The sequence below is a fragment of the Chinchilla lanigera genome, unplaced genomic scaffold, assembly GCF_000276665.1.
Source record: "Chinchilla lanigera isolate Chin_1 unplaced genomic scaffold, ChiLan1.0 scaffold00058, whole genome shotgun sequence".
Taxonomy (NCBI): Eukaryota; Metazoa; Chordata; class Mammalia; order Rodentia; family Chinchillidae; genus Chinchilla; species Chinchilla lanigera.
The window spans coordinates 2273100-2300873 of NW_004955459.1; the positions used below are offsets into that span (position 1 = coordinate 2273100).

The window sequence follows — 27774 nt, forward strand, 5'->3', positions numbered from 1 at the left end:
GGCGATGGTGACACATGCGGCGGCGGCGCGCCGGCGGCAGGACCATGGTTGAGCGCGCCAGCAAGTTCCTGCTGGTGGTGGCGGGCTCGGCGTGCTTCATGCTCATCCTGTACCAGTACGCGGGCCCGGGGCTGAGCCTGGGCGCGCCCGGCGGCCGCGCGCCTCCCGACGACCTGGACCTGTTCCCCACGCCCGACCCGCACTACGAGAAGAAGTACTACTTCCCGGTGCGCGAGCTGGAGCGCTCGCTGCGCTTCGATATGAAGGGCGACGATGTGATCGTCTTCTTGCACATCCAGAAGACGGGCGGCACCACCTTCGGCCGCCACCTCGTGCAGAACGTGCGCCTGGAGGTGCCCTGCGACTGCCGGCCCGGCCAGAAGAAGTGCACCTGCTACCGGCCCAACCGCCGCGAGACCTGGCTCTTCTCCCGCTTCTCCACGGGCTGGAGCTGCGGGCTGCACGCCGACTGGACCGAACTCACCAACTGCGTGCCCGGCGTGCTGGACCGCCGCGACCCCGCCGCGCTGCGCACGCCCAGGTGAGCGCGCCGTCCCTGTGCCCCCACGGCCCCACTCGGCGGCTCCGCAGCTGCCACCGCTGCCCTCTGACCTCCCTCGGCCTCCTCTGGGTCTGTCCCCTGCCGGCCTAGTTGCACAGTGTCCGGACTTCCCCCTCCCGATCACCGCCTGCCGCCCCACCAGGGTCTTGGGTCCAGGCTGGCCGCTCGGAGCCCCTTGGGTCTTTGGGCAGGGTTCCAGAGGGGCGCACCTGGGGGGTTCGCTTCCCCGCGCCCCTCAGCGCCAAAGTGGAACTGGAGAAGCGAGGTCCCTCTCCCTGCCCCTGGGCTACCCGCAGCCCTTGGGGCTGCCTGCAGGCGGGCGGGGGTGGGAGGAGCTGCCAGGAAAGGGGTGGGCCCAGCCTGCCGGTGTGTGCAGGTAGAACAAAGGCCTAGTGTGACCGGCTGGGAGCGGGAGAAGGCAGTCTCACCTGTCCTCCCACCCGCAAAGAGGAACAAGGTACCGGGGTGGGGGCCACGACCCTCCAGACGCACAGCCCCGTGTGGGGGTACCTGAGCAGCCGGACACCTTCCTTCAGGGTGCGCCTGCCCCCGTGCCGGTGAGGGTGGGGACACGGCCTGGCCTGCTGCGGGCAGAGTGCTGGGGCAGCCTGCATGGGAAGCACTGGACCCAGGGCAGTGCTGGGCGTCACATTTCAAGTTGGAATTGTTTTCCTCCAGTTCCTGTTGTGCCCACGTGTCCTGCAGGGACACCCCCTGGGGCGCCTTCTTCCCGGGTTGTCCAAGCTGGGAAGAGTAGGAGCTAGGTGTTCTACCCTGGCTTTGTTGCTTCTCCACCTTCCCCCAGGACTGCGTTTGTAGGGGCATGTGCGCCTCCCACTGACTTCCCTCGGGCTGGAAGTGTGGACTTTGAGGTGGAGGTGAGGTCCTCTAGGGTTGGCTGGTGTGGAGCTGAGCGTGGTCCAACCTCCCCACCCCCAGCAGCCCCGGTCCTTCTGGTCTTTCTCAGACTCAGAAAATAGATCCTTCCAGGCAAGGTGCATATGCCTGTAATCCTAGCTACCCAGGGGCTGAGGCAGTTGAAGGGTCTGGAGGGTGGTGGCCCCCACCCCGGTACCTTGTTCCTCTTTGCTGGTGGGAGGACAGGTGAGACTGCCTTCTCCCCGCTCCCAGCCTTTGTTCTACCTGCACTCAGGTAGAACTTGAAGCAACATAGTGAGGCCTTGTGTCAAAATAAAGAAAAGTCAAAAGGACTGGGGCTGTCATCCAGCACCCGTGGCTTCAGACCCCAGCACTGTTCACAATGAAAAGGACAGAGACAGTTAGAGTCCAGGGGTTGGGGATATACACCACATCTCCTTCAGCTGTGTTCTGTCCCCCAGCAGTTGCAGCCTGAGAGGTGGCGGTGGGGCCTCGCTTGCTGGTTACAGATTCTCCCACACCAGCGCTGGTCTGCTGGGCAGGAAGGCGCAACAGAGAACTGGGTGCTGCCTGGGCTGGAGGATGCCTCCCTGCCTGCTGGAGGTGGGGTGGGAAGGGAGCAGGGGCTGCCTGGAGGCTGGGCCTCTGAAGTGAGCTTACCTGGCAGGGGTACCTGTGCCAGGGTGCCCTCCCACACCCTGTGGTCTCCAGAGGGGAAGGGCTCCACCTCCCTTCTCCAGAGGTCATCCCCAGAGCAGGAGGTGCAGTGGCCACTGAGCTGCTCGGCTCCAAGGAGGCCCCAGCACCCCCTCCCTAGATGGGGGTCGGGGAGGCAAGAATGGAAGCGCCATGGGTGCAGCATGGCCTCCTGTTCCTCACTGCGCTGACCACCAGCCTCTCGGCCTGGACGGTGCTGGCTCAGAAGCACATGGACCGGGGCGGGAGGGCTCTGGAAGTCCCTCTTAGTCTTGCCCCCAAGCGGGTGTCCATCTTGTCCCTCAGTGTCCCGCTTCTCCCCACCTTCTCCTTCAGTTGTGTAGATGGCTTTTGTGGTGAGTTGGCCCGGAAGAGGCTGAGGATATGTTGGGTTTGTGCATGTTCACGTGGACTGCACCCAGGCCGCTGAGAGAGACCTCCCTGGGCTGCCTTTGTGCTGCAGGAGTCAGGCTGGGCTTCATCCATCCACCCAGGGACCCTTCGGACCTACCTTACAGGCATACGGTCACGCCCACGTGGGCAGGGTGGCTGGTGCTGAGTGCTGCCCGGTTCGAGAGGCTCAGCCGCCTGTCTTCTTGCGTTGCCCCCACCCTCCCAGGTCCTGTGTGTGTGGAGCGAACCCTTCGGCCAGGACCTTCTCCCCCTTCTCCACATCCCCAGGGCTTTGCAAGGCTTGGGCAGATGTTTCCCTGCGCCTACGCACACTTCTGGCACCATCCCAGGGAGCCCCTGGCCTCCTTGCAGCATGTCACCCACCCAGGCTGCTCTGAGCTGGGCACACATTCAGGTGGCACATGCAGAGGGCCAGGTTTCTGATGCCCTCCTTGGATGCGGTTTGGATGTCCCAGCTGTTGGTGCTGCCTTGGTAGAGGAAGAGGCATGCGAGCAGAGCGCTGGCAGGTGCACTGTGGTCCTGTCTGCTACGAGTGCTTCTTACCTGTTGGCCAAGGCCCTTTCCAGGCCACCCAGGAAGGCAGCTGGTTGGCTTTGGAGAGAGGCGGCAGCCACAGGCAGCAGCCAGAGGGTGAGAGTACTGGCAGTTGCTTTAGCTAGACTCTGTCAGCACCCTACACGCCTGCATCATCTCAGAGGTCTGGATGGTGCTCCCTGAAGATGACATCAGAGAAATAGGGTGAGGGTATTGTCTGAGTTGACCTGGAAGTGTCCCTGAAATTGTGCGCAGCGCGGCGGGGTTGCTGCAGTCCAGTGCTTCCCATCATCTGGAACCACAGAGGGCATTTGGGGCCCTCATGTGGCTTATGGGCCATCTTGGCTGGGGTTCTGGGTCCATTTCACATCCCCTACAGCAGGACACCTTTGGGAGTCTCTCGTTGATGGCATGTGTCCTCTTGGGGTCTCAGCCTCATCCTCCCCTCCACACCCCTCTTCCCTGAAGTCATCTCAGATTCCAGAAGCCTGCCCAGTGTCGAGCCTGGGCTGCCTTCCCACTTTCTGCTGGCTTCTTCTCAGTCTGCCCAGAGGACCCTCCCTACACCAAACCTTCCTGACTTATTCCAGGCGTCCTGTTGCCTTAGGCTCCCTTAACTGAGCTCCCACCCGCTACCTGGCCGTCTGTGGTGCTTTAGCGCCGGCTGTGGCCTCATGCCTGGGAGTGCTGCCCTCATGCTGGCAGCAACCAGAACTTTTGCCCCGGTCCCACACCTCTGTCCTGCCATTCCTTGTGAGTTTTTGTCAGATTCCAGTCAAACCTGAGTGCTATGCTGTGCCAAGAACCTGGGGGCTCCCCAGTGGGCCAGGACAGCAGGCACAGGCTGGGTTGGGGTGCTCCTGTGGCTCCTGGCAGTTTCCAGCAGGAAACTGCTTTGCGGTCACTTTGTTTGAGATGGAGGGACACAGTCGGCATCCCCGCAGTGGGGGACAGGTGTTACCCAGAGTGTGTGGTAGGGGCCAGCGGACAGGACCCGAACCCTGCTAGGGGCATCAGCTAGCCCACAGGGTCCTGAGGCCTTCGGGTGAGATAAGAGAATCTGAGGCCAAGATGTCAAGAGCTAGATTTTCACTAAAAAAATATAGCACGCACCCCTTCTTTTTAAGGGAACACATGAAAAGAGCACAAACTTGCACGGTTCACTGTCAGAATCCTCTTGGTTCTCAAGCTGTTGGGCCCAGCTCTGCTGTGTGCACCCCAGGGGCTGAGCTAGGCCAGGGCCCACACCCTGCTGGGCACCTCCTGTGTGCAGCGCTGCCTGGCAGGGCCCTGCTGTGGATTGAGGGTGTGCCCACTCCTGGCCAGAAAGCCCTGTCCGCGTGGACTCAGCTCAGTCAGGTCTGGAGACTGTGAGGCCCCACAGTCCCTGGTCAGAGCAGGCTCAGGCGGCAGCCTGCTCAGCGGGAACCCTCGAAGTTTGGCTGCCGTTCTGGGGGGAGACCCTGTTGGATCAGGAGTCCTTTGGGGTCCCGGAGGGAGGGCAGAGGAAGGGCCTGGTGTTTTCCCTAGTGAGGGCCTTTGAGTCTCTTCTTTCACATGCCCTCCTTTTCGTTGTAGTCTTTGTTTGTAGTGGCTGAGTGGGAGGAGAGACAGGGAGAAAAGAGATACCACCATATTTCCCACACGGAGCTTTTCCTCTGTGAGCGAAACAGTATAAATTCCTCGTCAGTGTGCCCCTGTGTCACTGGTGCTACAGCTTGTCCCCACGCTGGGTGCCCCAGGCTGGCGCTCGGGTTTGGAACAGGCAGGTTTCCAGTTTCTCGCTCCTGTGAGGAATGCTGCTGTGGACTCCTCTTGTGCAAATATTTTGCATAGCTCTGATTTCCTTTGGAAATTCCTAGGAGTGTAATTTCTCCATTGAAGAGCCTGAGTGTTTTAAAGCTCTAGACACAAATGCTAGTATACTTTTCAGAGAGTGCACACCTCATACCTCGTGCTTGTGGTACTGGAGTGCCCTCTCAGTGCGGCCCTCCTTGCTGCTAGTGTTGCAAGAAACTACTTTCTTAAATCAGCAAAAAGTGCCTGTCTTGTAGATGTTATTGCGAAGTCCTGCCTCACTCGTGCACCCTTGGGTTGACCCAGCACTTTAAGGGAGGGGGGGGGGATATGTGTCTTAATTACTGTCTTATCCCTGAGATGCAATACCTGACTCCCTGACCTTAAAAGAGAATTTTATTTTGGCCCACAGTCTGTAGAGGTTTCGACCATAGTCCACTGCCTCCAAGGCATGGCAGCATGGCAGTGGGGCAGAGCAGAGGAGAGCTGCTCATAGCAAGCAGGGGGAAGCAGAGAGAGATCAAGAGAGGCGGCAGGACATGACCCTGCTGGGACATGCCCCTGTAGCCACCTCCTCCACCCAGGCTTCACCTCCCAAGCTCACATTTAACTATACACTATCGCTCCATGATCAGTCACCTCCCCAAAGCCCCACCCATGAGCCCATGAGGCTGTAGGGGACCCTAGGTGTAAGCCATAGCAGCAAAACCAGGCCCTGATCCCCCCAGGTGCCCCTTGCCTGCTGATGGATTTCTGCATCCTACCCCGAGGCAGGGAGCAGGGCAGCTCCCAGGCCTGGGGTCTGAGGGAGAGGGGAACGGGCCGTGGGGACAAACAGGAAAGCTGATAAAGTGACTCCTGTCCCCTGACTCTTAGCAGGAACTTGCAGTGCAGTTATCTTATTTGACCCTCACTGTAGCCTGGATGTAGTTGTTAGGGCGTCCCCCCAAGGGGGCATATGTCAGGAACTTGGTCCCCAGTGCTGTGGGATTGAAGTAGCGGGCCCTTTAAAAGGCAGAGCCTAGTGGGAAGTAACCAGGTCTCCAAGATCTTGACCTGGAAGAAGGGTAGGTCCCGTTAAGAGAGGGTTATACACAAGAACCTGCCCCTTCTGGGTCCCCGCCCCTTCCTGTCTTGCCCTGCAATCTCTCTCTTGTGTATGCTCTCACCCTAACATCCTGAGGATCTCTCCAGATCCCAGCCAAAGCTGGCACTATGCCCTTGAGCCTCCCAGAACTGCAAGCTGAATATACCACTCTTTTTTATAAAGTACCTAGCCTTGGCATTTTCATTACAATTATAGAAAGCAAACTAAAACAGCACATAGTACTCCCACAAAGCAGGCATTATGGAGATTGGCCTGTTTTTCTGCAAAAGACAGTTAAGGCCCAGAGAAGTGATCAGAGCACTTAAACCTGGAGGGCCAGGAGCCAGCAGGTGAAGGTTGTCCTGAGCCCTCTGATGCATCCCAGCAACAGCTGAGGAAATAGCCACGCGCTCCTGAGACCGCCAGGCGCGCACACTCCTACGTTGACCTTCATCGTCAGGGTTCCTAGGAAACATCTGGCATGTCCACCTGGTAGCTGCCGGGCAGCAGTTGGCCACCTTCTGGCTCTGGGAAGGGAGCACTGGGAGGTTTGCTGACACAGACATCCAGGCTGTACCGAGCAGCTTCACGCACAGGGTGGCAGCACCTTCCAACCCGCCCCACATGATCAGGTGTTCTCAGGTGGTCCTGAGCCCCGGGAAGAATGGGACACGGCACTGGGAGTGTGGCCCCTGAGCTGTGTATCCTCCTGGGTGAGGAGGGGGAGCCAGGGGATTTCCCTGCCCTTCCTCAGCTCCCTTTCTGGGTGCCTTTGCCCTCCCACTTGGGGCCCCTGGCAGTGAGCCCTATGGGAAGGGCCCTGGGTATGATGTCCTGGGAGGACCCCATGCAGACTTACACCTCACCGGGTGTGCCGGGGTGGTGCTGGGGTTTGAAGACGCCACTGCACATCAGGGCATTTACTGAGAGGGAACATGTGGGCATGGGGAGGAGGCCCCCGGCTGGGAGCAGTGTACTTTAGGCCGGGCAGTCTCCCTGGCCATAGGCATATGCGTGGAGACCCACATGTCTCTCCCCACTGCCTACACCCCTGTCTAGGTGATTTTTTGACTTAAGATCATCATTCTTGCGATCATCTTATTTCTGGGCACTCAGTTGGCTTTCTCTTCCTAGTGAGATTTAGTCTGTTTTTGTTTTTTTTTGTTTTTGTTCTGGAAGGGAGGGTATTATACTGAAGAAAGAAGTTCTAAGCTCTAGAGAATGAGCTGCTACAGGCAGGGTGTGTGGCTTCTGAGGGGTGGGGAAGCTGCTCCACACTGGGGTTCTGCAGCATGAGTAGGAGTATTGGCCCAAAGTAGCACTCTGGAAACACATCATGTGAGACCTGCCCCTTGGCAGGGAGAAATGAAAAGGCAAAGACCTGGAACAGGCCCGCAGGAGTGGAGAGTGATGGGCCGTGGTATCGCATCTGCCCTGAATGTGGGCCAGGCACTTTCTGGCTGTGATTTGTGGGCCCATTCCTCCCTGGGTAAAGTGCCACCCTCCTGGTGTGATGTTGGTCATCCCAGGTCCCCAGCACAGAGGGGCTGTCCCAGGAGCAATATTCCCACATGGGAACGTTAAGACACTAGTTGGTCCCTGACCTCCAGAGCCAGGGTAGACACCGGCAGAGGATGTCGGGGTGGGTGAGAGAGGAGCCTGCCTAGCGGCTGCAGATGACACACAGCCCAGCCCGACCTTAGTGTAAGGCCGGGGCCTGAGAGCCTGGCCTGGTGCCCTTGTCCTGCAGGGGCCCCTCTCAGGCCAGGCTCGAAGCCAGCCCTATGGGCCTGGGGCTAGCCTTTCCTCCCTTGGGGCTTGGCCATGTGGCTCCTAGGCTCAGGTAAACATATTGTTGCCTCACTTTCCCCATGTCTAAAACAGAGATGCCTGCCCACCAATTGTTTCTGTGGAGGCCCCGATGACCTGTGACTTCCTATGACCAGTGGTACCTCCAGCCCAGGTGTGTCTTGCAAGAGTCCTGAGCAAGCTGCAGGCCTGGGTGCCAGTTGCTGCTCTGGAGAGCAGGCTGTGGGCAGGTACAAGGAGATAGCTGCTGAGAGGCCAGTCCCCCTCTGGCCTGCCATTGAGGCCGTGCAAGGGGGTACAGCCGCCTCTGTTCATTTACATGGGGAATGTCAAAAGCCCAGTGGGGGAGGTCATCAGGACACATCAGTGATTGTCTGGCAAGGTAGTAACGAAAGAGATTAAAATACTGGAGTTAATTGATTACCAAACTGTAGAGCCCATAGAGGTCAGTGGCCAGGGTCACCCACCCACTGGTCACAAGGGGAGCTGGTCCTTATCATCTCCCCATGCCAGGCCTTCGTGCTGTCCAGGGCTCCCTACCAGGGCTCTGCGCCGCTCAGCCCAGGACTCTCCCAGAAGCCGTGCTTGCCACGGGGGCGGGGGGGGGGGGGGGGGGCTGTGTATTTGTGCAAGCCCAGACGCCCGCACACACTCCTCCTTCCCCGCGCCACGGGCCACCTTGGCCGGGGGGGGGGGGGGGGGGGGCACATGCTGGATGGAGGTCCCGCTTGTCCCTGTCCCAGGAGGAGCACCCTGAGTCTCATTTTCTTTCCTGTCTCATTGAATGGTGGAGGCCAGAGCGCAGCAGGGAGTCAGCTCAGTCAGCACTGTCCATGGCAGTGAGGAAGGTGGCAGGGGAAGTAGCGAGAGGAGCGAAGGATGGCAGGGCCTCAGGGCCAGGGGCCTCGGCGCAGCAGACTGAGGGAAGGAGGGACCAGGTGTGGAGCAGACCCCGGCTTGGCATCCCTCAGGCTCTGCAGCTTCCATGCCAGGGTTTTCCTCCATAAAAGAAGCACTCGGCGCCTGCCTGGAGATAGGTGTGTACAGCTCTGCTGTGGGCTCTTTCCTACAGGAAGCTTTGTGAGTCCTGTCACTTCTGGGGACCAAAAACCATCCTCCAGAGCCAGCTAAGGGGGGCTTCTGTTCCCACTCAGTGAATTGGTGGGTTCAGGGGCCAGCACGGAGCTTCTGAAGTCAAACAGGTAGAAGCCCACTCTCTAGGACATCCCAAGCATCGGTGCCGAACACTGGGATGAGCCATACTTCAGCTGTGAGGGTCTCCTCTGCGCCCTGTGGATGGAGCCCTCCCCAAGATCCCCGAGACCAGGCCCCAGGAACGGAAGGTCTGGGAGCAGCTTCAGTGCAAGGGACGGGCTGTGTCCCTTGGCGTGTTCTTCCTCTTCCAGGCACTCCCACAGGGTGTCTGCAGGAGTTCACAGTGTTCGCCTCTGTCCCTGCTGCAGGCACCTAATGAAGGTGACACCTCTGTTCCTCTTCCCAACTTGCCTGCCTGCCCTGTAACCCTGTGTAGCATTTTATCTGTTTTCCTGTGCCTTTTATCACCTTTAAAAAAAATTTTTTTTAAGAACACATTTCCAGTACTGAGGATGAACCCAGGGCCATCACATTGAGCTATATCCCCAGCCCTTGAATTTTGAAACGTTGCTGCAGCTCGACTCAAATTTGCCACCATCCAGGCTCCCAGAGTGCTGGGATTACAGGTATACACTTCCATACTCAGTTCAGGCAGACTTCCACATCTTCGACACCAAGTAGTGTCTCTGCTCTGTTTTGTCACAAGCTTTTTTTTTTTTTTTTTTTTTTTGAGACAGGGTCTCACTATGCAGTTCAGGATGGCCTTGAGCTCACTTTGTAGCCCAGGCTGGTCTCGAACTCTCAATGATCCTCCTGCCTCAGCCTCCCGAGTGCTGGGATTACAGGCGTGCACCACCACACCCAGCTTGATGTCACAAACTTTCTGGAACCTGTATCAAACTGTATTTAACCTCCCACAACCTGCTGTCTTCTGCTCAGCCTATTTTTGCAGTGTATCTATGTTGGTCTGTGACATGCATAGTTAATCCATACACTACCAGACTTAACATCATGGTTGTCTAGACAGAGCTCCTTTTCCCTCAGCTTTGTTCTTAGAGCAGCCAGGGGGTGCCTTCCTTTGCTGTCACAGTCCAGGTGATAGTGACATGCCTGTACCCAGTCCTGTGTGCTCCTAGCAATGGGCCAGAGGTAGCCCATCCTCAGCCCAGAGCAATTCCTTCATCCCTAACCTTACTAGACCTGAGATCTGTCCTTTGGGCCAGCAGACAGGTGTTTTTGCAGTCTAGTAGCCATAATGGGACCACTGTGGCCTTAGCACACGTTCACCTACTGACTGGTGAGATCCTTTAGTGTGTTTATTGGCCTTGGAAGTATCCTCCACTAGTTACCTGTTTGTATCTTTGGCCCAGGTTTTTCCCTAGGGTGTTGTTTATTCTTTTCCTATTTGTAGAGTTCTTTATGTATTCTGGTTCCATGGGTGATATTCCTGGCAGGTGTCACCTCTGCTTGTCCACCCATCCTGCATGTGGCTCTGGGCCTGGGGCTCACAGCATGTGCACTGGGTAGGGGCTGGGCTGGTCTGTCCTGCAGCCACTGTCCTGGTGTACACACGTGGGGAGGGTATGCCTGCTGACTCTGAACCCTGCTGGGACCTTGGCTTTAGGGTCTGAGGCAGAGGCCCAGAAGGCTGAGTGAGTGGACAGATGGCCAGCCACTGTCCTCCCTGCAGCAGGACAACCAAGCACGTGCATGAACTGAACCCTGAAAACAAGCCTGCAGGGCCTCCTGCCCTCGGCCCCATTTATTGGGGTCCTCTGAATTGGAAGAAAGGATTTTGCAGCTAAAACTAGAGCCTAGAACGGGTGCCCTGAAGTCACAGGATCCTCTCTCTGCCCTCCTGGTGGATACGTGAGTGGGCCTTTCCCAGGTAATTCCTGCCTGTGTTGCAGCTGCAACCTGGCCAGGGCACTGGATGCCCACACTCTGTGCCTCAGACTCCCCTGTGACCATAACAGCACAGTTCCTCTGTCTCCATTCTAGAGCCCAGCCCAGCCCTCCATCCCTGTCCTCTCAGCATCAATGCTCAGGCCACACTCCAGGCAGCTCTGTGTACTGCTTCCAGCCAAGGACAGGAGTATGTCCTTGTCCCTGCCTTGGAATACACCCCGCCCCATTGTCCCCACCTCCCCCCCGCCCCCAGCTCCGGAGACAACCCAGCAGAGCAGCCCCTGAGTTGTGTGTGAAGGAGTCTTAGAAAGCTCCTGCTGCTGGGCAGGGCCTGTGGGGCCCTGGGAACAAACATGGGCACATGCCTGCAACCCAGCAGTGGCAGCAGGAGTGTCTGCCCTCCGAGCTTAGACAGCTAAAACTCACACGTAAATATTTACCTCTCTGGAGCTTTGGTGTCCTTGGGAAATAGCTCTGAGGTTGTGTGTTGCATCACCCTGGTAAGAGGCTGTGGGCTTCACACACGGCTGTGGGGATTTTTCCAGAATGTGAGCCGGGGCAGCTTTGCCACAGAGCTGGACCACAGCTCGCAGGCAGAGGCCTTGGAGAAGGTGCTGTTGGCATCAGTGGAGCTGCCTAAGAATGTTACTGTGGGTAACCTGGGGCACACAGGCATTCCTGGCCTAGGGTCAGAGTCCGAGGGTTTGGTCACCTGGCCGGAAGCGAGGCATTAGGTCTAACATAGCTGCTCCAGAGAGAATGGGGCGAGTAGACGGGGGAAGGCAGAGCAGATGGTCTCCCAGGGGGCTGGGAATGTTTCTGCTGTCACCTGCCCTGGCACAAAGCCCTGCCTGGGGAATGGAAGTGCAGCTGACCAGGCTCTAACCCTCCTTCTGCTGCACGCCCAGACCCTTGCAGATCCCTGTAGCCCCCAGGGCTCGGCTGCCCTCTGCTCTGCTCCACGGGCTGTGCACAGCCTCTGTTCCCTGGGGCAGCGGGCATGTCCAGGCAAGTGCAGACAAGGGTTGCTCTGTCCACTTCCTGAAAGTTCTGGACCGCTGAGACATCCTTCAAACTACCCCACATGCCTCGGAAAGCCAAGTCCTGTAAGGAGATTTGTTCCTCTGCTTTCCTGGAAGCTGGGCTGGCAGCTTGCCCAGCAGAAAACCTCGTTTTTATGAGGGGTGGTCTGGTTTCAGCCATGCGGGTAAGAGGCAGGAGTGGAATCCAAGGCACTGTTCAAGGCAGTAACGCATCTCCCTGCCCACCGTTGTTAAGCAGCTGGGTCGAAAAGGGCAGGCGGGTGTCAGGCTGCCTCCGTCAGGGCCACAGGGCACGCCCAGGCCAGCAGAGGATGGGCAACCCAGGAACTAAAGAGCTTAGGGGATCCCACTGCCAGGGTGTCTTTCTTCTCACTCAGCCTACACCGTGAGGCCTCCTCTGGCCTTGTGGATCCTTGCTTTGCCCATAGGGTGCTCGGAACACTCGAGAAGCAGAGGCTGTGCCGCCGTACTGTGCCCACCGTGGGCTCCCTCAGCAGCAGTCTGAGGGCCTAGCACCCTGCATCTGGCCCTGTCCAGTGCTGGAGGGTGTCACCTGGCAGGAGCGCCTAAACTAGGAAGCCCACAAGCTAAGCAACCCCTCCAGTCCCTGTGGCTCAGGCTTGTTCTCTCTGCCCTCCCTAGCCTGGGTCTTGCCACCACGGGTCACTGTTTCCCCTGGCCTGTTACTTCAAGTCCTCTGTGGCCCAAGGAGGAGCTGAGAGTGCACAGGGGGCCTGGGGCCACAGATAGCATTGGTTTGGCCCAGCTCAGTTGCCCGGTGGTGCACCAGTGACCCTGTCTGTGTGGCAGATCACTCAAGCTATTCCGAGTCACCAGGAGGACTCCCAGGGCCTGGTTCAGTGGGTTACCGTGGAATTTGGGGTGATAGTGGTATGGGGGTACTTGGCCACAGGAGAAGCAGGCAGTCATCTCCTGGGGAGCTGCTGGGGTGTTCAAGTATGAGCCAGCTCAGAGTGGCTGCCATGGCCAGGACACAGCCATCCCCATCACACAGTCCCTGGTATAGGAAAACGACCACAGGTGAGGGAGCAAAGCACAGAGGACAAAGCTGAGCCACGGTGACTGGAGGAATTTGCTAGACCAGCCCTATGGGCTTCCCAGTCCAGGAATCCCTGCCCAGTGGATTGGATGGAACCCTTCACCGATTGACAATGTCCTGAGCTGGTCATAGCAGAGAGGGAGTTGTGCTCTCCAGGCTGGGGGTCTTTCTAGAGGCCCAGGCTAACATCTAGTAACAAGGCATCCCACAAGGAACTATGCAGCAGGCATTGTTTCCTCCATCTGCCCAGCCCAAGATGGGCCATTCAGGCCCATGCAGTACTCAGCACGAGCACCAAGAGTAGCAATAGCTCTGTCCTGAGGGGCGTGTGGCCCTCCTTTTGACAGGCCTAGCCCATGCACTGTTGCTGTCCTTGGGGTGCACCAAGTTTTTCAAGGGCCAAGTATGCTTCAGAGGGTGGGCGAGGCCAGCGGGTGGCCGAATCAGTTTCTGGAGACACAGAACCTGTAGTATGTCTATTTAGACAGACAGGTGAGTGGGTGGGTGGACGAGCAGGAATTTACTGTGGAAATTGACTCAGCAATTAATGGAGACTGAGATGTTTAACAGTAGGCCTGCATCTGTAACATCCAGACATGCAGGGATGCCAGTGGCATGGCCCAGTCCAAGGCCAAAGACCTGCTAACTGGAGCTCTTGAGTCCAGGCAGAGAAGTGTGTCCTGACTCCCCTGGAGGGCAAATCCACCCATGCTTTGCCGTTCTGTCCTGTGCAGGCCCTCTGCTGTTTATATGCTGCTCATCCACACTGGGTGAGGACGAGTCTTCCTTACTCCATCCACTGATTGTTGTGCTGGTTTTTTCCAAAAATCCCCCTCACAGATACACCTGGGCATGGCGCTTTACCAGCTCTCTGGTTATTTCTTTCTGCAGTCAAGTTGACACCTGAAATTGGCTATCATGGCCGCAACTCTGTCCCCATTGCCCTTCCTCCTGGGCACTCTCCCCTGCTCCACCGCCCTGCTGCTTACACACGCTCTGGCTTGGTCCTTCCTGCCACAGGCACTGCCATTGCCTTTTCTGGATTCTTCTGTCCACAAAAGGGGGTTTTGCACCCCAGGCTGCAGTGAGGGTAAAGTGAGGCCAGCATGTAGATCAGTTCAAGCTGGCCTGAAAGGTCCCAGCTTGGGGTGTACAGGGCAGGGACCCCAGGGCTTGTCCTAGACCTTGGCACCTGGGCTGCCTTGCAGCTTCTTTGCAGAAGGAGTAAGTGCTATCAAGTGCTGTCCTGAAGTCTTCCTGATCTAGAAGACCAGGAGCTCAACCCTGTTCTTCACCCTCTTCACAGTGGGGGCCACACAATCTCCCCGCATGCTAACCACCTGGAGCCCTGCACAGCCTGGCCGCCCACTCTGATTTCTTGATCACCAAGGTCAAGAGAAGTACCTTAAAACCAAGTGAAGAGGTGATGTCCTGGGTGTTGCTGCTTGGGATGACCGGGGAGCTAGCCACGGGCACAGGAGGCAGTGGGATGGGGGAAGAAGCTGAAGCAGGTGACAGCCTGCACCGGAGGATACAGTGGAGGAGGACACCCTTCCGGGCCAGAAAGAAGGACTTGGACCGACTCTGAGGGAGCTGCCACTCATCCCCGGGGGAGCCACTGATGGGGCAGAGCCAGAGCCTATACATGGTGCTCACATGAGTACAATGGCCTGGGTACTCAGACCCAGCCCTCCTGGGTCTGGTTCCGGTGTATCACCGGCAGCCCCTCGGCTTCCAGGCCCATATCTGAACTCAGAGTCCTGTCCTCAGCCCCCCACTGTAGCTCTGAGGCCTCTGGGGTGGCAGTGCCAGCTGGAACACAGGCCTGGCAGGAACCCCAGTGCTCAAAGTCCCTCTGTGGCCACCTGTGTGCGGCAGTACCCGCTGGGGTGCAGGTGCTGGTGGGTCCTCCTGAGGGACAGAACTGGCCTCTGGCTCGAGCAGGAGGTCTTCTGGTTGGGCTTGCCTGTCTAGGGAAAGCACCCAGAGCACCCCATGGAGGGCCCAACTCTCCGCCTCCTGCCCACAGACCAGTGGAGACTAAGAAGCTGTTCCAATGGCAGAGGCACAGGCCAGCATGGTACACCCACTGCCCATGTGGGCCAGAGAAGGAACAGGCCCCAAGGCCAAGGACACCCACAGTTACGGCTTCCCAGGCCTGTGGATCCTGTTGGGGATGGTGTCACCCACAGGCTCACACCTGCACACGCACATCCCCAGGGGCAGCCACTCACACACACATTGTCCTGCACACACTCATAAGCACACACACATGCACCCTCTGGCAGCAGCACATACTTCGGAGCCACCAGTGACTCGGAAACATTCTGGAACAAGAATTCCTTTTTCCTTACAAGTGGTTGGCCCTTTGAGATGTTTCCTCCCATCTGGAAATTCCTTCCCACTGGCCCTGCTGAGAGCTGAGCAATTTTCCACTCGGTGGCTGGGCTGCTCCTGTATCTGGAGCTCGGCCTCTGCCAGGCCTGGGGAGGGAAGGTGTTTGCAGGTGACGTGTCATTGCAATGGGGCAGGAATGCAGGAATAAAGGTGTTGCCTGTTTAGGAGGCTGTGGCTGGGTGGTGGCTGGGTGATGGGCACCCCAAGGTCTGACTCCAGACACTGAGCTTGAGCTCCCTGCTGAAGAGGGGGCCTGGGGCTGTGGTGTGGACACCAGCGTTTCTGCCCAGGCAGTGTGATGGGTGGGCTGGGCAGGCCCCGTGTGTACTGTCATGGCCCTTGACAAGGACAAGGGGTGGGGCAGGGCAGAATGGGGCAGGCTGGCCTGGCCTGAGAAGGTGCAAGGACCACTGGCTATGTTACTGCTTCCTCTCGGGATGCCCTTGAGGAGTGACTGGGGGCTGGCTCACACCACACAGGCTCCACGGGCAGGGTACTGTTTATATTACCTGCGTGGGTCTGCCCCTCCTCCCCCACCTGTGGCCGTGCTGAGAGAGGGATCACAGAAAGGAGGCTGGGTGGACAGTCGTGGGCTGCCTTTCCTCCTGAGAATGGCCTCTGGGGACACCCTCTCACCCAGCCCTCCTGTGTGACCAGAGACACAGGGCCGGGGCGGGCCAGCCGGCATTGGTGTGGGGAAGGAAATAGGCACCTCCTTGCTCCCTTGGGTCCTGTCCCTGCCTGGGTGCAGGGGTGAGGAGGGCTGTGCGTTCTCTCAGCTGGAGCAGACACGTGCCCAGCCCCTGCCCAACTAAAGCACAGGAACAGAGCTCCCTGCAGGTCCAAGTACATTTGCACCCCCACCAGGACACAGTGGAACACTCTGTCTCCTCTTTGGTCCTCTTTCTCTGAGAGAGCCCAAGATGATCCCATCTACCTACCCATGTGGTGGGGAGAAGAGGTAAATGGCCACCTTAAACCAGGTGGACCCTTTATGGCCCTCACTCATTCCTGATGAGGAGCCAGGGACTGGCTGCAGTCACTCCTTCATGGGGGAGCCTATTTTGGGTTCTTTTTTCGTATCTGTCATAAAATATACCCAACATAAAGTGGATGTCAGCATTTTGGGTGCACATTTCAGTGACACTAAGCAAATTCACCTTCATGTTCAGCCATTGATGCCATCCACCTTCAGCACTTTTTCATCTTCTTAAACGGAGAATCCATTTATCCACTACCATACTTAATATCATGCTTGTGTAGACAGAGCTCCTTTTTCCCTCTGCTTTGTTCTGAGAGCAGCCAGGGGATGCTTTCCTTTGCTGTCCCAGTCCAGGTGACAGTGACATGCCGGTACCCAGGCCCATGTGCTCCTAGCAGTGGCCGGAGGTAGCGTATCCTCAGCCCAGAGCAGTTTCTTCACCCCTAACCTTATTGGACCTGAGACCACCTGTATCTTCTTAAATGGAGACTCTGAACTCACTAAACTGAAACCCCCCACTCCCTCTCTCCAGCCCCTGGCACCTGCCATCTGAAGTCGACTCCGCTAGGCACCTCATACAAGCAAAATCATATGACATTTGTCTTTCTGTGACAAGCTTGGCATAAAGTCCTCCAAGTTTGTCCATGTTGTACCATGTGCCAAAGGCCCCTGCCTTTTTAGGGCTAAGTACTGTTCTGTTGTGCATATTATCTCACCTTGCTTACCTCTTCACCCATCAGTAAACATTTGGGTACTTCCACTCTTGTTACTGTGAACACGTATGTACAGATACCACTCGGCCCTGCTGTAGGTTCTAGAGTGTGTGGCGAGGTCTGTCTCTAAAGGAGAAGTTGCTAGACCAAATGATAATGTTGTATCTGACTTTTTGGGAAACCATCATACTGGTTTTTAACAGCAGCTACACCATTTTACAGTTCCACTGAGAATATTCACAGCTTCTGATTTTTCTGCATCCTTGCCAGGATTTACTTTCTGGGGAGTTTGCTTGTTTGGTTTTGACTTTACTCAGGGCGTGCAGTGGAGACACCTGACGAGCACAGCACTCTGTAGCCCTGTACTCCTGAGTTCAAGCCCGTCCATACACACGCCTCGGCCTTCTGAGTATTTGGAGCTACAGGTGCATGCCCCCATACCTGGCTGGTTTCACTGTTTCCGTAGGAGCCATCCTGGTGGATGTGAAGTGGTTCCAAATTGCACTCCCCCAATACCGACTGAGGCTGAACCCCTTTTCATGTGTTCGCTGGCTGTGTGGACACTGTCTTTGGAAAAATATCCGTTCAAGTTATTTGCCCAAATTTTAATTGTTTCGCTTTTTTGTTAAATCGTAAGATATGTTGGATATTAGTCTCTTTTAGGTATGTTATTTGCAACCATCTCTCCTTCCATCGGTTGCTTTCTCACGAAGTTCATAGTGTCCTTTGATGCACAAAAGGTTTTTTGATGAAGCTTGGTTTATGTACATTTTCTTCTGTTGCCTGTCTTGTTGCCATAGTCAAGAAATCATTGCCAGATCCACTGTCATGAAGCTCTTCTGTGTCCTAAGAGTTTTACAATTTTGGCTCTTGCTGCTTCGATCATGGATGTGTTTTGAGTTGTCATGTGTGATAGCAGTGGCCTGAGGCTGCAGGTGTAGCTCAGTGGTAGAACACATGCACCCTTTCTGCCTCTGGCTCTGGGTTCTGTCCCTGGTGCTGAAGGAAAAAAGATGCATTCCCCTTTACTCTTTGACATGTGATAGCCAGCTTTCCATTCTTTGGTGAGTGTTGAAAAGACTTTCCCTGGTGAGTGGTTGTAGTGCCCTTTAAATAGCCAAAAATCATCTGATTGTATATGCAAGCATGGATTTCCGGGCTCTATTCCCTTGGTCTCTGTCTTCATGCCATGCTACACTGTTTTACTTACTGCAGCTTTGTAGTAAATTTTGAAATCTGGGAATGTGAGTCTTCCAACTTTGTTCTTATTTATCAAGTGCTTTAGTTGTTCAGGGTTCCTTGGAATTCCATGTGAATTTTAGGATGATTTTTGTTTGTGTACAGAGAATGGTTTGGGGTATGATAAAAGACTAGGTTGGACCTTTAGATTTGGTTGGGAAGTACTGACACCTTTCCTAATGATACTAGGTCTTCAGATCCATAAACACAGGATGTATTTGGTTTACATCTTACACATAGCTCTAAATTTTTCGTGGATCCTTAGGGTTTTCTACATATAAGTTTTGTGTCATCTGCAGAGATTACTATCCCTTGCAGTTTGGGTGCTAAACATGATTTCTCACTGGAAATAAGAAACTGGAAAGTCCAATATGGAAAGGCCCGGGAAACTGAGTGTCTGGCTATTTGGCCCTGGCCCTGGGTGTGTCCTCATGTGGCCAAAAGGGAGAGAGATCATCACACTGGTCCGTGCATGAGGGCTTCATCAAGGGACCCCACCTCTAATACCATCACAGTGGGGGTCAGGGCTGCCATGAACATCTAGTCCATAATGGTGGCCTTTATTGGGGTAGTTTTCTTCTCTGCCTAGTTTGTAGAATATTTTTATCATGAAAGCAAGTTGAATTTTTCAATTTTTTTTTCTACAGTAGTTGACCTATGGGTTTTTTTTTTCTTTCATTCTGTTAATGTAGCATATTACACTGCCCAAATTCCAGATTTTAAAACATCTTGAACCATCTTTGCACTCCAGGGATCCACTGGTAATGATATAGAATCATTTTAGTATACTGTGGAATTCAGTTTTCAAGTATATTGTTGAGGGTTTTTGCATTAGCATACATAAAGGATGTTAATGTCTAGTTTTCTTCTGTCTTTGTCTGGCTTTGATATTGGTTAATGACAACCTCAGGATGAGTTATGAAGGCTTCTGCCCACTTCAGTCTTTGAGAAGAGTGTGGAAAGGATTGGAGTTTCTTCGGGAGAGCCTGTCTTTAGTCCTGGGCACATGCTGGGAGTGGACACTGGGTGCTGCCTGTCTATGTGGCCCTGGGCAGGGACCTCAATTTCGCTGTGCCTGCCTCCTGGACCTTCAGTGGCAGGACACAGTGTCCCCTACCTGCGGTGAGGTGAAGTCAGATGAATAGGTGGGTACCAGCTGTTGGAAGGTAGCTGGCGTGGCGGAGGCTTAGGGGTGGTTGGACCTGCTGTTAGCCATCACTGTCACACCATGATCGTGACAGCACCATCTGTCCTGCACAGAGGGACCAGTGCTCAGAAGACACCAGACCTGTGCAAGGTTACCCGAGTGTCCATGCTTACCGACCACCCCCAGCCCCTCTGACTTCATGTCCTGGTTTTCCTGCCTCCAGGGAGAAAAGCCAAGGGGGTGAGGAGTTGGGGTGGGTTGCAGACCCACTGAGCCTTGGAGCAGGGTATCAGGCAGCAGTGCTCCATATTTTCTTCACTCCTCCAGAGCCCTGCTGGGGTTGTGTCCCTGAGAATGAGCACATATGTCCCTGAAGGACAGGGTTTCAGGAAGCAGAGCCTGCCCACCCACGCTGACACTCTCGTGCCTTCTGGAAAGTCACAGCCTGGGACTTCCCAGAGCCTGGATGTGGGAAGGTGGTCAAGGACCTCTTGTGCCTCCCACTCCACATACACCCTCATGGCCTGAGCTTCTGCAGGGTGACCTGGCACTGCCACCAGCCTGCTCTCTTCTCGGGTTGCATCCCTCCCCGCTCCCAGGCTCCAGAGGCTGGAGAGAGCACTGTCCCAAGAGCTCTTGCCCGCACACAGCTGGGCTGGGGTCAGCTGCCAGAGCCTGTTGTCCCCAGTGGCTGCTCCAGAGTGAACTCGGGTTAAAGGCTGTCAGCTGAGGGCCTTCCGGAGCAGGCAGCCTGGAGAACAGCACATGCCCCCAGCAAGACCTGACATCGGCTGCAGCCCTGCTGCTGTGGGTGTGGGTGCTTCCTGGGACAGGCTGGGTCCTCACCCACCCAAAGCCCATCCCTGTCTGCACACAGACAGGTGCGACAGAGCTGTGAGCCATCCTGGCCAGCGGCTAAGAGCACCACACCACACAGCACTGCAGTGCTGGGAACAGAGCTAGTGTGGGGTCCCGGGCAGTCTTCTGTGGCAGTGCTCAATTCTGTAGTCCTGGAAGTTGGAGGCAACAGGCAGTGCTCTTTGGAGTTTGGGGCAGGTGCCAGCAAAGGTCTAGGACACAGAAGAGATGTGAGCTCACAAGACCCAAGCGCATCCCCGGAATGGGTCCCAACCTGCAGCCAAGAACCTGCAGTCAGAGGACTGCTGGCAACAGGGAGGTCAGCGTCTGCCCCACCTGCTAGCCATTCTGTGGTCTCAGGCCGACCGTGGGACCACCTGGCCCCCTCTCCCAGGTTCCTGCCCCCAGGCTGGTTACTGACATTCTCACAGGTGCTCAGGTGCACTGAGACTCAACTTCCTTCCCTAGCCAGGGAGGCCATCCTGCTGTTCTCTCCTCATGTATCTGCCCCAGGGGCCATTTGCAGCTGGGAGGGGCAGTGGGTTCTGGGAAATTGAAAGCAGCTCTCCAGACCTCTGCCACACTGGACAGGTGGGGCTCCTCCTTACTTTCCGTGCCAGGAAGCTGCCTGTCAGTAGGGCCTGCAGTCCTCATCACCTGAGTCTGCTCTGGCTTCTGTGGAGTAGCTGTGGTGATTGCTTCTTGCTTAGGTTCACCCCAGGCCGGGCAAAGAAAGCAGCACCTGCGGCCTCCTCTGGGCCCTGTGCTGCACACGCTGGTGTGCACATGTACTGTCCTGAGCTCCCCCAGGGGAAGGCAGCGCACTCCCTGTCAGTGCTGGTGGGCTTGTCCACAGCACCGGAGCAGCACTCACCACGGTAAAGGCTGGCCCTAGCCCCAGCCAGAGGCTGCCTCCCTCCTGCCCCGTGCCTGCCATTCCTGTGTGAGTCAGGCCTCCCTTTGCAGTGGGAGCCATCAGCTGACAGCACTCCCCCCCGCCCTTCCTCCTGCCCCTGTGAGTCACTCCCCACCCCTGCCAGCCCTGCCAGCAGTCCTCTGAGCACCCCTAGACACCACCGTCCCCCTTGCTTAGGCTGCCACTGCCCCCTCACACAGCCCTGGGCCTTGGTCACCCTGTGCGACTGTTGCCCTCCCCAAGGTGGGCCGCTGGAGCCCTGGCATCCGGCCCAGAAAGCCAGGCTGACAGTGCTGCACCAGCTGCTTCCGGGAAGCAAGTCCCGGAGCTGCAGGATAAGGAGCTCGTGTTCTCTGCAAGACTTCAGCCGCGGCTTTCCTCAGCATGCAGGCTGGTGTGGGGCAGTGTTCAGTGGCCAAGAGCCTGGGACCCATCGCCATGTCAGAGCCCACCCTCAGTCAGAGCGGGTTAAGGCCACATGCCCGCCAGTCTCCTGGACCGTGGCAGGGTGAGCAGGCAGCAGGCAGTAGGACTGGTTAGCACAAATACTCCTCTAGGTCCCCTCTGGCTACCCTCACCCAGTGTCTAGCAGTGGGAAGGCCTGGGGCAGGGCAGGCATGCGGCCCCCCAAATTCTTGCTCGGCTCTGCACATTGGCACTTGGTTGCCGTCTCTGCAGCTTCCCTGTGTTGGTGCCTTCTGTCTCCAGGACCAGCCTGTGCTCCTCTCCAGACATCCAGGGTCCTCCCGGGCCAGACTCTCCTGCACAGCTGCCTTGGCACCACGATGGCCGAGGCACTCACCAGCAGCAGTGGCAAGGGTGCACTTGGCAGAGCTGCTGTGGCTGCACAGAGGGAGCTGGATGCCGGAGGAGGGCCAAGCGGTGCTTTAGGGCAGAGAGGGTGCGCTCAGGCGGAAGAGCTTGCGGTCAGGCAGCCCGGCCGCAGGGTCAGCCTGAGTAGAGCTGTGAGCACCTGCCCCCATGGGGCCCCTCCGGACTTGTCACCCAGGAGAAAGGACCAGGAGAAGTGAGGCAGCAGGGAGCAAGGGGTCAAGGTTAGAAAGGTCATGCCTGCCCTACATGTACCCTTTCAAAGCCCCGCCATGCTAGGCAGGTGCATAACACCGGCCGAGGCTCTTTCAAGGTCCACCCTGCTCCAGGTGGGATGTCAGCCCCTGGAGAACGCAGGTTGTGCAGCCAGGGCTGTCCCTCGGGGCATGCTGAGCTCAGTGGGAAGCAGCTGCCCTGACTGATACACCCGCTGAGCTCGCCCTGCACCCAGGAGGACACTGAGAGCAAACCACAGCCTTCATGCTCTGAGTGAGACCCAGGGCAGGGTTGGCGGGTGTAAGAAGTCCCTCTTGCCTGTGCTGGGCACCCCACTGGGCCAGGAGGCTGTGTACAAAGCCCTGGGCCATAACGCCTGTGTTGGGACAGGAACTCCAGACAGCCTCCTCTTTAATTCCATCGTGTCATTTTAGCACAGCAGCTGAGAGCCCCTTACTCAGAATCACTTCAGGGAGAGGGACCTTGTCCTTGTCCTAATCTTGGAGGAAATGCTAGGACCAAGCTTGCTCTGGGTTGTAGGAATGTTTCATCACATTAAAAGAGCTCATCTCTAGCCAAGCATGGTGCCGCACACCTATAACTCAGGAGGCTGAGAGAGGAGAATTGCCACAAGTTTGAGGCCAGCCTAGGCTACATAGTGAAACCTTGTCTCCAAAAAAAAAAAAAATACTCTTTCCTGTTTGTCCTCTCCTGAGAGCTTATAACATTATAAACATTTGCCAAGTGCTTCCTGTATAGCGTATTGCTGAGATCTGTAATCTGCTGATGAGATGAGTCTTATGGAAGCTTTCTTATTAAACCATCCTTGCCTACCTGGGGTAACCCACCTGGTGTTAGTGTAGTGTCTCTCATGTTCTGCGCTGGATTTGACTTGATAAGGGTTTTGTTGTGGGAGCTTAATGTCTGTATTGTAAAGTCAGCTTCATTGGCTGCCTCCTGTCTTTGTCTGGTTTGGGGGCTAAGGTGACAATGGCCTCGTAGAATGAGCTGGGGATCATTCCCTCTATTACTGTAGTCCAGAAGAGTTTCCATAAAACTGGGTAATCTGTTCTTTCACAATTTGGAAGAAATAGCCTGGCATTTTCTCTGAAGGAGTTTTCCCCTTTGCTTTTTATTTTGAAAAATTTGTAGTTGGAGGAGCAGAAAAGTGATCCTTCCACCTCTTGCCTAGATTCCGTGATGTGTTAACATTTTGCCGCATTTTTGTTGTCTGTGCAAGCTCTCTGTATGTATCTACAGAATTATGAGTATGTGTGCACTTCCTTGAACACACTCATGTGCTTACATACCTGTGCCCTGTGGTTCTTACCAGAAACATACTGGAGGAAGAGTTTTAACTGCTGCTGTGGTTTATATGTGATTTTTCTTTTTTGAGATTATAGGGGTATTTGTGTTTTTTATATTTGGACTTTTATACAAAATGTTTGACTTGCAGCCTGTCTCTCACCATGCCTCTTGTGTGTTTTCCTGGTGCATCTAGCCCTCGACTGCTGTTTCTTCTCTTTCCCTCCATTCTGGGCTGGGCTGGGCTGGGCTGGGTGGAGCTGAGCCATGTTGTGCAGGAAGAAAGCAGGTGCCCGGGTGTTCTCTGGGGACCCTGCCACAGTCACACAGTGGCAGAGCCCTTGTCAAGTGGGAAGCCTGGCTCCCAGCGCTGACTTCCATGCCTGTTTCCTGTGGAATTCATGGGGTCTGTGAGGTCAGATACCTGGGATCTGGGGACCTGGCTGTAACAAAGGGCACTGTTTGCACAAGGGAGTCTAACAGTGGTGACCGCACTGTACCTTGTAGAAACAGAGCCAGCAAGTGTCTGTCTGTCCCTTTCCCTGGGGCAGGCACTGACCACAGCATAATGGATAGGATGGGGACCTGACTGGTGGGATGGGGTATAGTGGGGTATAGGAGGATTCCTGGATCTGGAAAGGCCAGTATTCTCACATCTAAGGGTCACTCTTCAGGTCATAGCTTTCCCAGTGCATCACCCAGAGGCAGGTCACCCTGGCTGCAAGCAGAGCCCGGTCAGCAGGTTAAGAGAGCAGTAGAAAGTGGGCCATTGCACTTCCCTTGGGTGTGGAATGACTTCTTTCTGGAGTGTGCATTTAGGCTATGAATTTGTCTGGGGAAAACAGTCGAGCTCCAGAGCATTTGCCTCCTCTGGCTCCAGCCTCCTCCTTGCTCGAGTGGGTAGACGTGAGAGTGTGGGGGGCTGTGTCTGCCTCTTCTCTGGCTGTGGGCTGTGAGACCATATGCGAGAGAACCAGGTGATTTTTCCCAGGATCTTGAGAGGGTCACTGTGTTACATAGAGCCAGCCCCAGCTGTGAGGTCGGCAGGTCACATGGAGGACTCACCCCATAGGATACCCCTCGCCCCACATATATTTGGTCTTCAGACCAGTTTTAACCCCTGATTCCCAGGAAGGCAAACAACTCATGGTCTCGTGGCTTTGGACACATCCTGAGCCTCCCAGGCCTGCCTGACTCATACCTCCCTCAAGAAAATCAGACTGGGTTGTGTACATTAATTTTCACACGTTCCTTTGTCAACTAGCACAAACTTGTTTGTATAAAACTAGAAAAACACAGAGAAGGCCCAGGGCACCATGCCAGGGACAAATCCTCTGGGCACCTGGCTTGTGTTGTGATTTTGCTCTGTCTCCCCAGTGCCAGGTTTATGTGCTTTGCAGAGTTGGCCTCAGGTACCCAGGAGCGTGATGTGACACTTTCGCCCATTGTGCCCATGGGGGTGTGGTTGTGCATTACTGCAGAGGACCCAGAGGGCTGTGCCTCCTGGTTACCTTGGAGTCACTGGCTACAGCACGCCCCACCCTTCACACATGGGCCTCGAGCACTTCTGAACCCACAGGGACAGTTTCCAGGCACAGCTGAGGCTTCGTACGTGGCCATGTGTATGCAGGGTATGTGCTGGCAGACACCCGCAAGTTGGCATTGCCTGGGCGACTCCTGGTGGAGACACTTCAGCCAAGTCAGGCGCACGTGCTGCACACCCAGGCAGGACACAGCGCTGCCCCGGCCCTCACCACAGTCCTTTGCGCCCCTCTCCCCTGGTATGGGTGGCTGTGGTCATGGGTATGCAAGCTGACGGTGCCGGCTGAGTCCTGACTGGGCAGCAGCTAAGCAGAGGCCTGGAGGCATCTAGAAAGAGTGAGCTTAATAGCTCCAGGCTGGATCAAGAGACAGGCGCTGGAGGCTGGTGCCAGGCCACGCCACGCCAGCATGCACACTGCCTGGCCGCCCAGCTGTCCTACCCGGGTGCAGCTAAGGAGCAGAGCACCATCATCTCCCTGTGGCCTAAGGTGTGTGTGCATTTGGCCAGAGGTGACACTTCACCTGCCAGATATCAAAAGGCAGCAAGAGCCGGGTGAGTGGGTATAAAATATGAATGAGCAGCAGCCCCTCGAGCCCCGAAGCCCAAGGCCTGGCTGGGTTCCCTTGTCAGGACTCACTCGCTGGAGCATTGCCCAGAGCAGCAGGAAGGAGCTTGGCAGAGTCAGAGGGCAGACAGAGGAGATGGAGCACAGCTTCTCACGCCTGCAGCCTCAGGCACAGCACTGCTTCTGAGGCCCAGCTGGGAGAGTCCCGTGGCCATGCTGCTTTTGGGAGCAGCAAGCGGGAAGCTGCCAGAAAGCCTGAAGCCCATTGTCTCTTCCCCCAGAGGATCGGTGAACAGCACCTCCAAGCTGACCTTGTGGTGCCCACCCAAGGTAGGGCACCCAGTATCTCCTGGGGCCAAGGCCAGCCAGACCTGACACCAGCCAGGCAGAGCCAGTCATGTTCTTGGTGCATGAGTCCAGTCCCCGCTGAGGCAGTCTCACAGGAGCGCCACCTGTCAGGAACTTGGGGTGACCTGCACACAGGCTGCAGGCTGGGACCTTCCCACCCATCTGTGCCTGTGGGAGTGTAATGGGCATGGCCTACATAGCAGCTCCCCATGGTGCCTTGAGAGGCAGTCACCCTCTGCCCCGGGGTCTGCCAGGGTCCTTGTCAGGCATGGAAAGATTGCAGGAGGGACATCGGGGAAATAGCTGTGGGCGTCCCTCAGGCGTGGGGCCACTGCTTCCTGGAGCTGGCTGAGGCTTCTGGCTCCTGGGTGCATTCAGAGGGGCTGCCTGCCTCAGAGACCCACATGCCCCAGTGCAGGCACCCCCTCAGTGCCTTGGTTTCTCTGTGGCACAGCTCTGTAAGGGTGAGGCATCTCCGTTCAGCAGCCTGCCCTTCCCTAAAACTCCGGTCACCTCCCTTGTATAGCAAGCAGAGATTTCAAATGTTGTAAATGTTGTCAGCTGAGAGAAGGCTTGTGGAGGTATTTCCTGTTAAACTTAAATTAATACTTTACTTTTTCACATATATTTCCTAATTTGGTATTTTGAAGCAAGGATGGGAGATGTCATTTTTGCACTGTTTACTAACAGCGTCCTTCCGCAAAGCCATGACCTCGCCTCCTCACCAACCCGCTCTTGGGTGGAGTCCAGGCCGTGCTGTCAAAGCTTGTCCTGTCTCCTGTGTGCACCCTCAGCCAGACTGCTTCCCCAGGGCTGCTGCTCCCTGGTGTCAGCTCAGGCCGAACCCTCACTGCCCCAACTCTTCCCTCCGCAGCACTCACTTAGTGGGGTCTTTAGTGGCCACATTCCCAGCCCTTCCTGTCCTGCACGTGACAGGCACCTGCTGAGTCCTGTGGCCAGGGAAGGGTCCGTCAGGTCAGAGGGCATCCTGCAGAGTGGTGAGCGCAGACCACCTGTGTAAGGGCAGGCAACTTGCACCTGGCCCAGCCCAGGATGATCTCAGTGTCCCCAAAGCCTCATCTGTCTGTCTGGCAAGTGACTGGATCGTAGGGTCCTGCGGCAGACCTGCTATCCCCAGGGGCCTGGTGGGAAGAGGTGGTTGCTGGGGTTGAGTCCTAGAAGGTGTGTCTCCCTTCCCAGTGCTTCCCTACACTGCTTCCGCCTGCCAGGAAGTCAGTGGCTCCCTCTGCAGGTCCTTACACCACACCTCCCTTCCCTGCAGCCTGGGGGCCTAGAACATACCCCTCCTCTTTTAAGTCGGTGTCCTTGTCCCAGCACAAGGAAACTGATAAAGACAATAGCAAGCTCCTCGCTTGTGTAGTTGCTGAGCGGCTGTAATGCTCTCTAGTGGTGTTTGGGGCACTTCACCAAGTCCTTGCAAGCCTGGGAGGGAGGTGTTTTCTGATTAGCTTAGGCCAGAACTGGACTACCTGGCTCACATCCACTCCCTCAGCCCCCGTAGCCTGTGTCCTGGGACTGCAGCCCCGTCTGGGCAGCTGCGGGGTGGATTAACAGGCACACAGTGGTGCTGTCCTGCTGCACTTTAGTGTACTAGGTTTGCTAGAGACCAGGATTCAGTTTTTGAGCCTGGACTGTTCAGGAGTAGGCGCTGGCGGTGGGAGCCGCTAGCCAAGTGGTCATTCACAGGCTGCTGTGTTGTCCTGGGAGAGAGTGCCATGCCTTCTCCGTGGGTGGGTGCTGGCCAGCCCAGCAGGGGCAGAGAGGAATTCACGGGCAGATGGCAGAGAGCTCGGGACAGGTGGCAACAC

At 56.3% G+C, this 27774-nt stretch overlaps 1 protein-coding gene across 1 annotated transcript in view; it reads left to right on the forward strand.

The window, feature by feature from the left end:
- The window catches only part of Hs6st1 (heparan sulfate 6-O-sulfotransferase 1), a gene marked incomplete at its 5' end in the record, with an annotated part of 37894 nt that continues 10120 nt past the window's right edge, over window positions 1-27774 (forward strand). The window contains 1 exon segment of the mRNA XM_005397559.2: window positions 1-541. Coding sequence (XP_005397616.1) covers window positions 15-541 — 527 coding nt within the window.